Source organism: Lissotriton vulgaris, chromosome 6 (assembly GCF_964263255.1).
Source record: "Lissotriton vulgaris chromosome 6, aLisVul1.2, whole genome shotgun sequence".
In the NCBI taxonomy this organism is placed as follows: domain Eukaryota; kingdom Metazoa; phylum Chordata; class Amphibia; order Caudata; family Salamandridae; genus Lissotriton; species Lissotriton vulgaris.
In genome coordinates, this window is record NC_141694.1 from 783,975,201 (window position 1) to 783,992,544 (window position 17,344).

Sequence of the window (17,344 nt, forward strand, 5' to 3'; positions counted from 1 at the left end):
TGTATGAGAGGCCCAAAGTGAAGTATGATTTATTAATTCAACTTTATAAAGTATCACTAAGCTCCATGGGTTGACAAATAGGAGTGGTGTACAAGTGGAGATACATCTAGAGAGAGGAGAGACATGGAGATTTCACTAGGGGCAGTATTATGATGGGGGTGGAAATATTTTTGTAAAACAATGAAGATTCCTTATGAAGTTTGCTGTGCCATATTGTCAAAAGATCCCCACCAAATGTTATGCACAAGCTGCATGAAAGCTTATGGTAGCCCTGATAGAAAAACATCAATCTAATCACATGTTGTGTTCTTTCATATATACTATATTTGGCAAGATCAGATTATAATTCTCTTCCATTAGGATGCATGATGCTGCTATTTCATCTTACAGGAAGAGTCTACCACAGGTGTCTTTTCACAATACCAGTCATTAAGGAGTTCTTGAAAGTGATACAAAAGGGTTTTCCACCTAGCAGATGTCCCTTATGGGTGGTTAGTGTAGTCTCTCGAAATGAAGCTATCCACAAAGCTTCATTGGAACATCTATACCAGGAAGCCCTTTGCTTCAGCTTGTAGAGTTAGTGAGATACATATTCTACGTTCCTAAGAACCATAGTTGTCTTTTTGTTCCAGCAGAGTGGTAATGAGATCATTTAACATCTTAACATGCCTAGTTGAAAGAGCTTTGTGCACGCTGGTTGTAAAGAGACATCAGCTTTTAATAAAATTAAAGTTGGTTAGAAGAACAAAACAGATTTTTTTTATCAAAAACAGTCTGATGCAAGTAGGTTTCGACTCATCTTAACCCTTTCGACGCTGATGACGAGCTCAGCTCGTCATGACACCAGCAAAATGGTAATTCCCAGCACACAGCGGGAAAACGCCTAGCAGTCAAGAGGTTAACTGTTGTTTTCCAAATGAATCAGATTCTGCATAACATAATGCTTCAATAAGTGAACAAACATTACCTGCTAAGCCCCAAGGGCATTCCACATACAGTAAAAGAGCCATTGCAGATTTATTATGCTGTGTCCCTATAAGTGATATTTGAAAAGCCAAAGCATATTATAAGTGTGTAACGCAGCTCTGGTAGACAGCATGGGTTATTTGTTCCTACTTGGTTTTACCGGCCTGCTGCTTTGCCCACTGCTTTTTAGAAGAGATGGTCTTGCTATGCCATTCTATTCACATGTTAATTATTACAATTGAAGATATTACAATGGGGAATGAAAAGATAGTTGTCATCTTAGCTTTCTATCATGGGTATCTTTAATAAAGTAACACACAACCCATCTTTCACTCCAGCAACAGGGTTGAGTGGTACATTATATAAAATAATAAGGCTCAGAGCGCTTCAAAATGAGCTGAAGCAGTTTCCAGTGCAAGTCATGATGGGGGTTTCCAGCTGTTAACTACTACAAAGGTGTAGTACCAATGCTTAGGTTTGCAGCCTATCTTGGCTCAATTTGTCTAATTTTCTCTTTCAACACGACTCAGTAAAAGATGCCTCTAAGTAGATATTGTGTAAACATGGCAATTCTAAACCAGAGTTGGCAAAAAAACTGGGTGTGACTAAGCCATTACCTACAAAGACTCCTCCAGTTTGACAAATGCCCACTTGTCAAGTCGGCATTACAAAACTTAATTTGTCACAGAGATCTGTCTCATAATGGAATTCTCAAAGTAGGTAGTAGTGGTACCACACTCTTCTTTCAAATTGATTTCATTTCATGACTGATTTGCATAAATCCACACATAAATTGCATTTTGAAATATTCTTCAATGAAAATAATAAAAAAAGCCTAATACAACCTGCATGCATTGTGTTGCTATTAGACTTAACACTTACTCTGTCAGATGTTGACACACTGCTCTCTTTAAAAAAGGTGAAACTGAAATATCCAGACAAAACTTTATTAATTCATGTATTGATTCAGAGCATTGTGTCGAGAGCTGTCTAAGACAATGACTAACATTTGATACTGTAACATGAATCTCTTAGGGCAAGATGCATCAACACATAGTTTTGCGTTTCCCTCATTGCAAATCATTGTGATTCTCAATTATGAAATAGCAAAACGGTATGCATGAAATTGTGTTGAACACTTTCTGCGAATCCTAGGGGATTGCAAAGGACCTACCTCATGAATATTAACGAAGTAGGTCGCAATTTGCGACCCCCTAGGAATAGCAAAAACCACAGGGATGGTGGCCTGCAGGGGTCAGTAGACCACCATGTCCAGGATTGCTATTAAATAAAGCAATCTTTTTTTTTTTTGTAAAACGGTCCATTTTCCTTAAAGGAAAATGGGATGCTTTACAAAAATAAAAATGAAAAGTTTGCCTTTCAGTTTTTTAAGAGCAGGCAGTGGTCCGTCGGACCACTGCCTGCTCTTAAAACATGTTTTTTACAAACATTCAAAAAGGGAAAGGGGTCCCTTGGGGACCCCTTCCCATTTGCGTATGGGTTACCACCTACTTGAAGTAGGTGGTAAAATGCGAATGGTTTGCGGACGAATTTCGGTTGCAAAACATTCATACATACCGATGCGATTCGGTATTAGGAAGGGATGCCCTAAACATGCCCCTTCCGAATACCGAATCACAAACCCAAATTGCAGTTCAGTAACATGTTACTGAATCTCAATTTGTGTTTGATACATGTGAAAAACCCTTTTTTATGCATTCGCAAATGGACCGATTCTGCGAATCGGCCCGTTTGCGGATGCAAAAATGGTTGATACATGTGGCCCTTTGTATTTTGGTGAACTGGCATTGAAAGAGGTAAATAATGATGTTTCATGCAATGCTGAACAATTATCGTCGTACATCATTTCTAAAGAACAATATCTGACTGCAAAAGAAAAATGAATGGTGGTCCTAACAATGGTATTACACCTTCTAATAAAGAGGTAAATTAAGTAGTTTGGGGTACTTAGCAATACGTTGATGAGGCAATATAGCAACTTAATGATTTCACATGTTATGCAAGGCTTACGGCCTCATTTAGAGTTTGGCAGGTGGATACTCAGTCAAAAACGTGATGCATATCCTGTCCGCCTTATTGCAAGTGAATTAGGGTATAATACACTTGTAATACAGCAGTCTGTATATCCATCACATTTCTGGTAACGTAACCCATCTGGCAAACTCGAAATCAGACCCAGAGTAAAGATCCTAAACCTGGATTGATTCTATATTTACTTTTGAAATGGCAAGATATGAGAATTCTATATGAAGCACAAATTCATTTTGAGAAAGTTACATTTTCTACCATTCTAAAATTGTAACCTAACCCGAGGGATCTTAAATCATTAACCAAACTACCAAGCAAGACCCATACTATCTATCATTCAGGGCCTTAAAGATAACCTATCAATTTACGTTAACTATGTCTTATTTAATGTCACTGGTTGTAAGAAGCTGGCTCTGTATATGGTATGCCCACTAGGTGGTTATACAGTGCCCAGAGTCCAGGAGTTCCCCAAAAGTGTACAGGGCTCAATGTAAAACCCAAAGTGCTCTATTAGTAGTAGTGTGGGCGAGCAGCCTTAGGCCTAACACAAAGGAGCGTAAGACATTTATTGCACAAAAGTAATCAATAATGGACATACACCTCAAGAAGGAGATCCATACCAATTTTAGATAATTATATGATGTTTCTTCTTTTTTTCAAGACCATGACCATGGTCACTTTGAAAAATTGACACCAAAACATTTCAGCACAGTTCAATGTTCTCCTATAGGGGAAAACAATATCACAGTTAAACAGGTAAGTAATGCACTTACAATTCCAGTATTCAGTACCAAAAGTCAGCAAGGGGGCATGGGTCAGGTGAGTACCAAGCATTTTGGGTTAGAATCAGTACGGGCCAAAAAGAAGCACCATCATACACCACCAGAGGCACAGTGGCGGCCGGGTGCAGGGTGCAAAATCAGTGTCTGGTGCCCAGTGCTTTTCTATGGAGATTCTTCTTTTGGCAAACAGGCTGCAGGTGTTGCACCAGAGGTTGCAGGAGGGAGACCAATGATAGCAGAGGTAAGTAGAGATGAAGGGGGTCATGGGGCACCGTCAGTTCAGCTCGCCAAGGCCCAAGGGCTTTGGATGCAGGGGTGCCTTTCGACATCAGAGTCTTTTTACCAGAGCAGGTTGCAGTCAGGGGAAGCCTCTGGATTCACACTGCAGACGCCACCATGGAGATCAGGAGAGGTCAGCCAACACTGAACACAAGGTCAGGATCGCTGGGGAGACTTAATTGCACAGGTGAGCCACTCATACTCGGGCCGCGGTCTTTGGGTGCAGAGTGGGCCAGGATTGCAGTTCCAGCTGGATCTGGAGCCCTTGGAGTCGGTTTCTTCTGGACAGGTCCGCTGTGCATGGGAGATTGGAGTCTTTTCCGACGGCAGCAGTCCTCCCAGGGTTTTCAGAGGTCGCTGGCTGCAAGACATGTTGCAGGTTTGCAGAACCTGCAGACAGTCCCGTAGGGCTGGGGCCAAAGCAGTCGGCGTCTTCAGCCTTCTCTGCAGGGATGTCTTCTTGCTTCTAGGTCATCACAGATCTAGTTTCTAGTTCTGGGTGAGTCACCAAAATGATTGAAGGGTGTTTTAGGCAAGTAGCAGGTAGGCCAATGGACACCTTACCTGGGGTGACTACACCCTCCATTATGCCACCCTCATGTGGGAGGGTCATAGACCTAACTCTCCCGATCTTCAAGATGGCGGAAACTGAAAGATGTGCTTCACCTCACCTCCCCCACCTTAGGGGTGGATTTGGCAGAGGTGGGCACACCTTCTATTATCCTGAGTTTTCCTGCCATTTTCCCCGCCCGGACTGGGGGTGTAAACCAGGGGCTGCAATCTGCTGCTAGCAGCCAATGCTGGGGGTGTCACATTACAAAGGCAGCAAGCCTTTGAAGCTTCCTTCTTTGAGCACTGGCACATCCGGGGGGAGGAGTTGTGACACCTCTGCCCAGGATATACATTGTTTCTGGTCCCAAAGAGCTGTGTTTCTCTGCCCAGGGGTCCAGAAACATGTCTGGTAGTACCTGGATGCCTACTACTGGTCAGAGACCACAACAGGGTGCGTAGGTTTTCAGGGGGCACCTCTGAGTTGCGTTCTGGGTACATGGTACAATGTATCACACACTGGTACCAGTGTGGATTTATTGAGAGTAGTAGTTTGGTACCAAATGCTCCTGTGTTCAGTGGAGCCATCATGGTGCTAGGAAACTCGAGTTGTCGATTTTCCTGCCCAAGTACTCTCTATGGCTTCACTGGCACTTACAATATTAAGGAATGGACCCCAATATTATAGGGATGTAACTGCTCATGTAGATATGCCCTCACCTGAGGTGTAGTGCGCCCTGCGCCCTGCTTTAGTGGTGACTTCCCTATACCATCACACAGTGCTTAGCTGGCATGGAATCCAGGGAGGGTGCCATGTTGACTTTGATGTTTTCCTTTCACAAGGGCCTGAAAGCTGCATGGGCAGCGGCGGAGTCCCAGGAGACCTTCTTCAGCTCCCATGCCCTAGGTACCCAGGGTACCACTTACTAGGGACTTACAGGGGGTAGATGTACCAATTGGGGATATGTTTTTAGGGAAGAAGCACTTGCACAGGGGACCTAAATGGCAGGGACCCCATACACTACAATTGAAACCACATCAAAATCAGGCAAAAAGTGGGGGCTAATCATGCAAAAAGAGGCATTTTCTCACACGGGTCTACCATCATACTCTTGAGATTTAACAGATACTTTGAAACCATCAAACAGATTTATATGGAAAAGAATTACACTCTTGTTATGCTTGATATAGACTTGTTATGCAGAAACATAAATGAAGATGGCATAGATGCCATGGCTCACTTTTTCCAAAGCAGTTTAACATCGTATTAAAAATGTCATGTAACATTATTGGCAGTGATTAATTAATTATTGCACAGCAACTATTTTATCTTTAATGAGGACTAACTATTGCAAAAGTAGGGGATGATAATGGGGTTTGTCTGGCTACTCCCTACACCAATGTACTAATGGGAAATTGGGAGCAACGTCTGTCAGTGAATTTGAAAAATAGCATAAAAGTGCCATATGGCAACACTTTGTTTATGATTTATTAATAGTTGTAAAAAAGTGCCCTTTTTGACATAGTGACCCCCCACTTTATGCCTGGTATCTGATGCAACTTTGACTGAAAGTGTACTGGGTTCCTGCAAACCAGGTCCCCAGTACCAGTGTTCTTTTCCTAAAACTGTACCATTGTTCCACAATTGGCACCAATTTAGGCTCCAGGTAAATTCCTGGTAAATGATACCCTGGGTACCTAGGTCATTTGGAGTACAGAGGGTCATCAAGGGCTTCAGCATAAATTATGCTACCATAAGGGACCCCTCACCAAGCACGTGTAAACTGCAATTGCAGCTTGCATGTCTTGGTGCAGAGTAAAATGAAGAGTCGACATGGCACACATCCCTGCGTGCCATGCCTGCAAAACACTGCATGTGTTGTAGATACAGCAAGCCTTACAGCCCTAAGGCAGGGTGCACTATACCCCATGTGTGGGCATATCTGTGTGAGTGGATGTGTCCCTTTGATATCTAAGTCAATTCATAGATATCACAAGTGCACAGGGAAGCCATAATGAGCACATAGGATGGCCACTCATTAATACGAGTTCCCCAGCTACATTATGGATCTACATTCCTGGACGTGAAGCTTTGAACGTTTCAATGCCTTTTTTATGTGACCCTGGTCTCTCCAGATAGTGAAGCTGTCTACCACAAGTCCAGAGCCCACTTTTGGCAGCAAGATAGGTGGAAAAACCAGTAATATCAGGAGGTGTATCTCACCTCAAGCCAGCACCACCTCTAAGGTGGACTAACTGATGTTCATACCACTATGCTGGTAGGACTTTGGACCTTGGCCCACCACAATCAGAAATTCAGAAGGTGAACCCCTCAAGCATACTGTTCTCACCGTTATACATACATGGCTTTTCTCCCCATAGGATTGCATTAGGGGTTAGGGTGCATGACTTTGAAACGTTTACTTACCTGTAAATATTGCTAAGAAAAAGAGTACTTATGTTTAAATGAAGTTCTTGGTTTTACAAAATATATCAAAAGAAGTGTTAATTTTCTAATTTGGTTTCAGATTTATTCTTTGAGTATGTGTCTCATTTATTGCCTCTGTGAGTACAACAAATGGTTGGGACTACCCTCTGATAAGCCTAACTGCTCGCCCACACTACCACAAAAGAAAGCATTAATAGTATCTACTTTAGCCTCAGTAAACCAATTGGGGATCCACTGGACTCTCTAAACAGTGTACTTCCTTTTAGTGCACTGTTTAGAGAGCCAGCTTCCTACAATAGTGTGGCATGGTGGCATGAAAGATTTTGAAAAGTAGATTAGAGTCCTAAAAACGAATACACTTAACCTAAAGTTCATCGGACAGCTAATAAAAATATATGGAAGTTTAAGATATTAACTAAACATTAAGAATATTAAGATCAACAGAAAGATGTATAGTACAGCAACAAACTGTTCAACATTCATGCAGTTGCATCACAAAAATCCTATCAGAGGTAAATGATAGGGAGAATCCCTGCTGGCTAGAAGAAATCGATTAAGCCAAGTTGACTTTGATGTTGACAACATTCAGTGTAAAGGTATTTTACATTCAGAGGCTACACTAAGATCTGCAGTGCTCAGAGTCATAATAGAGATGGGCTTCACTATGTCCTGAATAAAAAGAAAACTGGATTGATTGCAGCAAGATTAATTACTACATATCCTCATATGAGATCTGGATAGATGTGATTCTTTGGGTACAAGATCTTTCCTGTAAAAATCACGTTCTATTAATGATCTACTTAAAAGAAGTCTTTTGTTTAAAGAAAATTATAACTGTTTGGTTTCCCCTGTGATAAGGTCTTTGTGCGTAATAAGTACAAGATTTGCAAACTTGCTGGAACAAAGGCATGCAACTGAAAAACATACAATGAAGTAGAACATTTGCTGTCACATTCCATCAGTTGTATAGAAAATGATGTCGGGGACATGCATTGTGTAAGCTGGTCTATATATGGAACAAAATACAGGCATTAAATGTACAAATAACTAGGCACTTAATTACAAAAATGATTTTATTGTTTCAAATAATACGTTTTTTTACAAAAGACCATGCGTAATGTGTACTTCCAAGATCCTTCTTCGACCGTTAATAAAAACTATTTCAGAGCCATATCGAAAGTTAATAAAAACAATATCATTTCAATTCATTTCATACATTTCAGAACCATATCAAAAGTAAAATAGAGGCCTATGGATGCTTGATGTATGCTCATGGCTTTGGGCTCAGAATCTTATGTTAAGCCAAAGCTCGATCTTTACTTAAAAGCTCTTTAAATTTTCGTTCAAATTTCGCTAGTCTAACTGGTTCCATGGGGATATCTAAATTAAAAAGAAGCTTAATTGCGTCTGTGCAGGTATGGATGCCTTATTTTAGAAACAAGGGTTTTAGTAAAGTGCAACGTGTAAGGCTCAGTTCAGGGCAGATGCAGAGTAGGTGGGCCAGGGACTCCTCAAACTGATGGCAGAGTCTACGGGAGGTAACCACCTCTAGTGATTTCCAGCGAGAATTAATGTATTTTATTGGCATGGCCATGAGTCTGACCGAGAGGATTTGCTTTAGTATTGATTTACTCCGAGCTGAATCAAGGTAAGGCTGCCTCAATTTGTCCTTATAAGAACTGGCTAGTATCCTAATATTGCTGCTGGAGGACTCTATAGTCGCTATATCATCCTGCTTTGATAGTATTCTAACTTGTTTCCTTAAAATTGTTTTAAGCAGGCCCAGTTGCTGAATAAAATAGCCCCAGACAGATCGAGGTGCAACTCTTTGGGGGTAGTTGATATCGTCTGCCCGTGGGTTTTTCCCTTTCGTAAACATTTCTTTCGGGGTATCTTTCATTGTGTCTGGGGGGTGGTTGGCTCATGTCCCTCGGTAATAATGGATGACCAAGGCCCAATATTCATAAGATTGTTTGCTTTATCCAAATTCCAGCCTCACTTGCGTTTTTCTGGCGTAGGCCTGTATCTGCAATATCTGTTTGAATGTCGCGCAGTTGGCAAACTCCGGGATGTTAATTAGGGCCCCGGGTACTACTAGTTGCCCGTAGGAGATTAAAGGAATTCGCCTGGCTCGTATGACCTTTCGAATAGGCTCAAGTGACGCACTGTATGGTTTTGAATTGAGTTTGCAAAGGGCGTACGTCACTGCCTTGGCTTTAGCTTCTATTGATGCAATGAGAGCTGTTGGCTTGCCATTGCTCATGATTCATGCCCCCAGGTAGTTATATTGGGTTGTTGTTAATATTTTCAGGATGCCCATTTTCCATAGATGTTTAAGTTTGTTGGGGTGTTTTCCAAAGATGACTACCTTTTTTTGCTGGCATTTGCTGTCAATTCATTTTCTTAATTGTAAATGCTGAGTGCGTCCAATGCTCTTTGCAGGCCCATTTTTGTGTAGTCCATTAAGACCATGTCGTCTGTGTATTGCATTAGGAATAATCTGGTTGACCCAATTTTGGGTGCTAACAGGTTGGCTTTTGATATTGTTTTGCCAAGGTCTGCAGTGTATAAATTAAAGAGTAGTGGAGCCAATACACAGCCTTGTTTCAGCCCTCGGGTCCGCGTGTATCTTCTTTGTGACGCTGTTCCCAGTGAGTTTGACATGTACCCAGATTCTGGTATAGAGAGCTATAATGACATTCAGCAGCCTATTTGGAATCCCCCAATTTTGTATTTTTCGCCAAAGTAGATTTCTAATGACACAGTCAAACGCCGCTGAGTAGTCAACTAAGCAGGCAAAGAGGGGGCGCTGGTTTTCTAGAGTGGACTTATCTATCAGATAGGCTAGGGCTAGAATGTTATCCAGTATTGATGCTCCTGTCCTAAAGCCAGATTGGTAGACTGGTTGTATTTCATCCTTATTAGCCCAGATTTGTAGATCTTGTAGAAGCAGGCTTGCATAAGCCTTTGCCTCAATGTCCAGGAGGGCTATCATCCTGTAGTTGGTTGGATCTCCGGTTTCGCCTTTTTTATGTATTGGATGAAGCAGGGATCCTTTACAGGCTTCAGGGACTGTTGAGTTGATCATGCCAAACTTGTATAACGGGGTGAGAATTGTTGCCCAGAATACAATGTCTTCTTCGGGCATTAGGCCCTAGGGCTCTGTTGCTTCTCATGTTATTTAGTATTTTTAACACGTAATTGTACACATCCGAAGATTCACTTGCTTCCTCCGTGTATATTTGAGTTACCAAGTTTTTAGTGTCAGTGCCTTTATGTGGACTAATGATCATAAATTGTCGTTGGTGGTCTGAAGGGAGGTTGTGAGAGGGGTCACAGTAGAGTGTTTTCATATGGTTTACCCATGTGTGCCCTAGAACTCAGTTTCGCCGTTCGTGACCATGTCCAGACAGCCTGTTGATGTGTTGCCAGAATTCTGCTTGTCTGCTTGGAGTTAGAAGACTATGGATGTGCAGCCATTGGGAGACTTTTTGTTGCTTTTGAATTTCCATATGTTTCTCCTGTGCTTGTCCCTGGCTGTCAGACATGTTTGGCGAGCAGTTTCATCCCTCGCCCACTTATAATTGCGATTAGCTTGCCTCAGTGCCTTTTTACTTAGTTGGATTATTTTGCACCATGGATTGGATTGACAGCCCACCTTTTCTTTAGGTTCGGGCTGATTCTTTGATTTTATGCCTAGCAATAGACAGTGCAGCTCTGGGACCAGTTTTGACCATTTTGATGGTATATTCCCTTCAGCGTAGTCACTTTTGAGTGCAGGCCAATTGTTTTTCCAAGCTTTCAGGCCGGATCTGTTGATTTTATTCCATTTCAGTTGGCTTAGGAGCGTGTGGATTTACTCCCTGTTGGGTGCACCCAGAGGTGTAGTGTACCTAAAAGTAAGCGTTTGCAGTGATATAACAGTAAACAATGAAAGGTGGTCACTGGTTAGTTGTACTGGCTTTTGTAAGTACTATAAATAATGTAGATCCAAATTACCCTCAGTGGAAATCTGCTTAAGTACTCATGGAAGATTAGGAGCACAATTGGAAATTTACAATTTTCTTAGATTTCTATGTTTACACTTCTATAGTTTTGTTTAAAACCTTAGTAGTTGATCGCATCAAGATTTGGAAGGGGGCTCTGAATGGCATTCACAATGTAACAGATACACTCAATTTCCTGAGTGAAAAGACTGAAAATTGTTTGTGTTAGGTTGTCCAAGTAGCGCCAAGATCTTTCAAATGTCTGAACTTCTAGTACAGTCATCTCGTTTCAAACAAGCTCAAATTGAAGGGAAAATGTTTTCTAATTTACCTGTGCAGGCATGCATATGTGATCAATACAAGTTAGCTATATTTGGTTAGCATTTGAACCTCTTTCAATTCGGATGTATAGTAGTCCTAGAAATCAGTACTTACCTGTATATTTAACAATATTCCTTTAGGTTTTTGATCTAGCTACAATTATTATTCCCCAACTGGAAGAAGCAAAAAAGAAAGTTCTTGAACAGGCTCAAGCTGAAGCATTGGAAACAGCTATCCAAGCTGTGAAAACGAAAATAGAAGAGGCCAAGATATTAAAAGAACAAGGTAACATCAAATGCTGCAGGGTTTTTCTAAAAGTAATACTACAAAGTGACCCTTGTAATATCAGTGAGAGTGTTGACAGTTGCCAAAGGATGTGTGCAGCTTGTCCAGAAGCACAGCAGCTCTTAGCCTGCTACCCATGCCAAAAATAGAATTTATAAAAATTCTTGCCACCCACCCAGTCTGTGTATGTCATACTGGGTCAATCACCCTGGAGGTCTAGTAATGGGTATGGTCACTTGCCGGACCCTGTAGGCAGCTCCAATTGCAATCCGAAGAAGGGCTTGCTTATTCGATGGGTTGAGGACAAGCATGTCCAGGCTCTGCAGCCAACCTTTACACAGTGAAGGTTGGCCTCATGGAAGATAGGACACAAAGCTGTGTGCAGAAGGGCTCCCTGCTCTGATGTTTTTGTGTAGGGGTCAGCCTCAGCGTTTTGGGCCTGTCTGCAGGCCAGCCCCTGTTGCCAACCTCAGCACAGCAGAATTGGGCATGAGAGGTTAGGCACAGCTCTGCAGCCATACCTTGATATACTCAGCCACATACCATTGCATTTTGCACATTAAAAGCAGACACTCATGTAATGTGTATGTGTATATATATGTGTGTGTGTGTGTGTGTGTGTAAAATGCTATTTATTACCACTATTGAGTGAGGGGAGGGGCGTATCTCACAAGAGCCGAAGCCTTTGGTGGGTCAAGCATCCCTAACCTCAAGCAGTAATGTTAAAAAAAATTGCCTTTTACACTCTGTTCATCTATGGATGTAGTTTTGGGCCATGACATGTTTTCATGTGTGTTAATTGTAATTAAAGGTATGTACCCAAAAGCAGGATGTAAGAGGTTAAATTGGTGAAGTGAAGTAAAATCGCATTGAAGAGTTCTGATGACTACCAAGAGAGCAGTTGTTTCCCTTTTTGTGGTCATTGTAGCATGCAGAGTATGAGGCAGTAAACAGTGTATTTCTCAATGTTCCTTTCACTGTACTGGGTTGATAAACAAAAATGTGATCTTTTCATTGTGTAGTACATTTGTGAATGTGTGTTTATTATTACAGTTGCACTACATAGGATGTGTTATTGGCCTACCTTTATGTTCACTGCCATGGCTTAAATATAAACATGTGAACAACTTAATCAATCTCATGAGTAAAACTGTACATCATGGTCTGCTGTGAATTGGTTATTACAACTGTCTTTGCAGCATTAAGGGTCAGTTATGCAGAGCAAAAGATAATTCAAGAATTGTTATCAGAGATGTTGCTTTTAATGATTTGCAAAGCTGCGCTATGAGTTTCTGTGCATACTAAGAGAATGATGTGAGAATTCTAATACCTCAATCACCTTTAGTTTGGCAGAACAGTTATTACATTCTAATAATTTATCTCTGTGATATGTTGTGCACCCAACACTAGACTTCTCAAGCCTGATGTCCATTATGCACCAAATATTCTCAACTTCTTGGAGAAGAAATCATGATTCAGCTATTTCTTTCTAATAGGGATACCACTGTAGGCTTTCCAGGAGTGGTCTAAGGACCAGTGCAAATATTCCATTGTATGTTGGATATTGCTGTTGTTAAGATGCCTGGATATCTTATATGATGGTACCCTGTAATGAGAACAGGTTACAAGTTTTAGTAGAGGTAATTATACGTTTCTGTCTTTCAACTTGTTTATTTAAAAACAATTTTAAAAAATTTGATTTTATGTCTTCAGAAGATCCTCTAGCAACCACTGCTAAAGATCCAACTGAGACTGGTGTGCCACTTTTTCCAGGGGAGGAGGAAGAGACAACTGAAGAACATCCAACTATTTCAGGTATGTGAAGCAAAACATGGTACTTTTATCTCGATTGTATTGTATTTCAGTTAAAATAAACAACTATGTGTACATACCTAGAACAATGATATATTAGAATTGATGTATTGTCGTTCAGCAAAAATCAGCAACCCATTATTAGCCCATACCCTGCAATCTTAGAATTATCTTGGAAAACAGACAATTTAAGATTTCTGGCTTCAGTGAGTCCAAATTATAAAGTCCATAAAACTCTAGCTCTTCATCATAGTTTTTTTTAGGGTGCCCTTGTTTATGAGACTTTGGAAGTTCACGAACAAAACTGACTTCTCCAGTGGTGGCTTGTTCGCTTAGGCAGCAGTGAAATAAAGAAATAATAAAATGATAACAACTGGACATTATTATCATTTTATTTGTTCATGCTGTGGCAGCTTTGCAGGGTGGGGTGTGGCTGCTCTGACGACAGGAGCAGGGGGAGTGGTGAGTACACTTTGCAAATGCGCATGTATGTTTGGCCAGCTGACTCGGGACAGACAAACATTCATGCGCACTTTGCATGTTCTCCACCCAGACTGTATTGCAGCCTGGGTGGAGAACATGCTAAGGCTCCCACTTCCTGTCTGAGCACCAAACCACAGTGCTCAGACCATTCACAATTCTGCATTGCAGCATTGTGATTGGCTTTAGGGAGCCTGTGTGTGCTTTCTGTTCCAGGCCAGAGTGAGGAGCAATGGAGGAGAGACACTATGAGGAACCGTGCCAGCCGCAACTGGACCACTCTGTCAATTTGATTTCTCATTGCCTCCAAATCTTGATCCAGTAGGTTTTAAATTTCATGTGCTAATAAAGATGATGGCTTTCAGGACAGAAGATAACTATGCCTCTTTTGAACACTTCTGATGTTAGAGTAGATGCCTTCCTGGAGATAGAGTAGATGGCAAAGAATATTTGATAGCAGCTGGAGTCAAGACCCCCCCCATCTTTCAAAGGGAAAAAATCAGTTAACGCCCCCATTCCACATTACTCTAGTATCCCTGTCAACCATACATTTCTATGGAGCGTTTCGGATGCTGTCGTTAATTATGATAAATCCATATTTCGTAGGAAAAACTGTGGTGTGTATTTTGTGTGTGTGTTTGTGTGTGTGTGTTTCTCTGTGTGTGTGCATGTAGGGCCGGACTAGGAACCCAAAGCAGCCTTGAGAAATGTTGTCAGGCCAGTCCCTGTACGGTGCGTAGTGAGTGCAGTTAGTGAGTCTGACCACTACAGGTTGGGCTTGAGGGGGGTTCTCCCCCCAAGAAAATCGAGGCGGAAATGGCACATTATCTAGTATTGAGGTATCTTTCATAGATTCACATGCCTGAATCATTCCCTGTCCTCAAGATGTGAGTCCCACTGTAACATAATCAAGCAGTATTTAAATAATGCCATAAACTATAATGGCCCTGAGACATGTCTAACATAGCCTTTCTATGTCCTTTAAAAAAAAGGACTAAATGTTGAATGCAGTCAATCAGCTGCTAGCACCCTCTAGAACTACACACTATCTGGCTGAGAACCAATATTGTTATAAAAATTGTGCCCATTTTTCCGCAAAGAAAAAGATGGTCATAATAGTCAAGAAGATGGAAAAAAGCTGCTCACTACTTGAAGGAAGAGAAAGGAATGAACAATATTTAAAAAAACCTTTTTTGAGTTGTGGTAGATGCCAATATATATGCATAGAATGATAAGTGACCCGATTTAGAAGCTTATGACCAGCTTTAAGCGTTAGTCTTCAAGGATGGGTTTCGTCACTAGCATGGGTGCGGGCCATAAGCAGATGCATAGCCAGTTTCGCTCTGCGCCCAATTTAGTTTAACTGGACCACCAGAGTCGATTTACCAGCTCTTTTCAATAGTACTACTCAGTCACAAATGTCTCTCATGCTCTATATTCTGCCCCTGGAGGCCTAGTTCGGTCTGAATTTATATTTGACACATGCAATGGCTGGCTCAGACTGCAGGATTTCGCACTGCCACAAGCCACCACTACAAAACTGCTCACAAGAAGGATGGCAGTACAGTGAAGATCCTCCCGCCCCCCAGGGCACCTGCAGTGCAAGAAAGAGCAATGTATGAATATAATCAGCCATGGACAAGCTTAAAGACCACTTTGCGCTATTAAAAATGAGGGCCCCGCCCTTATCCTTTTCAATGACAGCTGGAACGGGCTTCTTTCAACCAACCGCAGACCACTTCTTCCTGTGCCACTGCACATAGAAACCTACATAAGCGTTATCCTGGTTGCCCTAGTGTTGGTTCCATGTCATGCTGCCTAAAGTGCAGTGATGGTCCCACTGCTCCCCACTTTTAGCAGTATTTTCAAATCCAACCATAGTGAGGAGAGACCGGTTGGGCTTTAAATATGCCTGGATTACTTCTCGTAATTTTCCCTACATTCAGGTACAATTCTTATTCGCTCATCTGCCCACCCGGTCTACATCTTGAGTCAATGCAGTTCCGTATTTTTCTAAGTACAAATTCGACTGCCACTCTTAAGAATACTGACCACTTAGGAAGAGCAGAGCTCGGCATAAGGAAGATTATGGTAAATTATCTGCAGAAGAGGAGACTATGGCCTCGCATTTGGAAAATGGAAATGAGAAGAAAAGCCGTCAGATTTACAGTCATAATTAAAAGCAGGTCTGCATTTTCTCAGGATTTAAACCGACCTGTAGGTATGAAAGTTCCCTTCAGCTACGGTTGTGATGGGCAGTGCAATCTTACGACTTAATAAATGTACATTGAAATAGCAGGGCACGTCCTTATTTGACACACATTGGGCTTCATTTGACAAAATATGAAAAAGGAAAGTATTCCGCACAGCACAATAGAGGACAGGCCCTTTTTCCAAATTGCCCGATCGCATTACAGACCCTGGCACTGCCACGGCCGCACGAGCTCCTCGCGCCCGCGTCAAACGGGGCCCGCACGGCTAAGGCCGCTCGCTTTACACCCTTATTTATTAAACATAATTTGTCGGGTAGAGCTGGCTCAGCCGGCCCCTGTGAGCCGGGGCAGCGAATGCCCCTGGATGACGGACAGGCTGGCATGGAACACGCAGGCAGGGCTGATGCCCGGGCCTGCCACTCAATGGGAGGCAATTACTTATATACCATGGCCTAGATGCGAAGGCAAAACAAACTATCCCTTTTAGATTCATCATGTTAACGATTTAATTAATTGGTCTGTACATTATACTTCAAGGTGGTATGGCAGCATGGCACAATGGTGGCTCCCTAAGCTATAATTACAATGCATTGACAATTTTCTAGTTTGTAATTTGTGTCAAACAACTGCTTTTGGTGCAAGAAATATAGACGTGTAATTCAGCTAATACTAGGCCTCACATAACTTTTGTGGTTGCATTCTTTCTCAATATGTGTTGATAGTTCCTCCTGCTTCACCTTGCAGAGTTTCTGTTATCAAAGCTTGCTTGTTTTTGTTACATCCTGGTGGATAGTTCAGTGGACAAGTCTTATTCCAAACCGAGCATCCATTTTCAGTCCACACTCACTCTGCATGGAACCGCTGCCTAAGCTAACAGTGAACTCAATGTGGGCCAAAGCTGAAATCTCGGCCGCAAAATGAAGTTTAATAAAAAACGCGAGTGGCTGAAATCTCGGCCGCAAAATGAAATAAAAAACCCGCGAGTGGCTAAAATCTCGGCCTCGAAATGAAATTAAAAAAAACGCGAGTGGCTGAAATCTCGGCCGCAAAATGAAACAAAAAAAACCGCGAGTGGTGACGCGCTTGGTGAGCACGCGCGTCACCGCAAGTGCTGCCTTGCCGGCTATCAGCTTGCCATTACGCCCATGCATGCGCGCTCTTGTGCGCGTTCTA

At 42.0% G+C, this 17,344-nt stretch overlaps 1 protein-coding gene across 3 annotated transcripts in view; it reads left to right on the plus strand.

Moving 5' to 3' along the window:
• The window catches only part of AK9 (adenylate kinase 9), a 1,394,796-nt gene that overhangs the window by 242,488 nt on the left and 1,134,964 nt on the right, over positions 1-17,344 (plus strand). For 2 of the 3 annotated variants that reach the window (XM_086926806.1, XM_086926808.1), the window contains exons 13-14: positions 11,522-11,666; positions 13,380-13,481. In XM_086926806.1, the coding sequence (XP_086782932.1) occupies positions 11,522-11,666; positions 13,380-13,481 (247 nt within the window). The remainder of the gene's footprint in view (positions 1-11,521; positions 11,667-13,379; positions 13,482-17,344) is intronic. The other variant, XM_086926807.1, reaches the window with a different exon arrangement.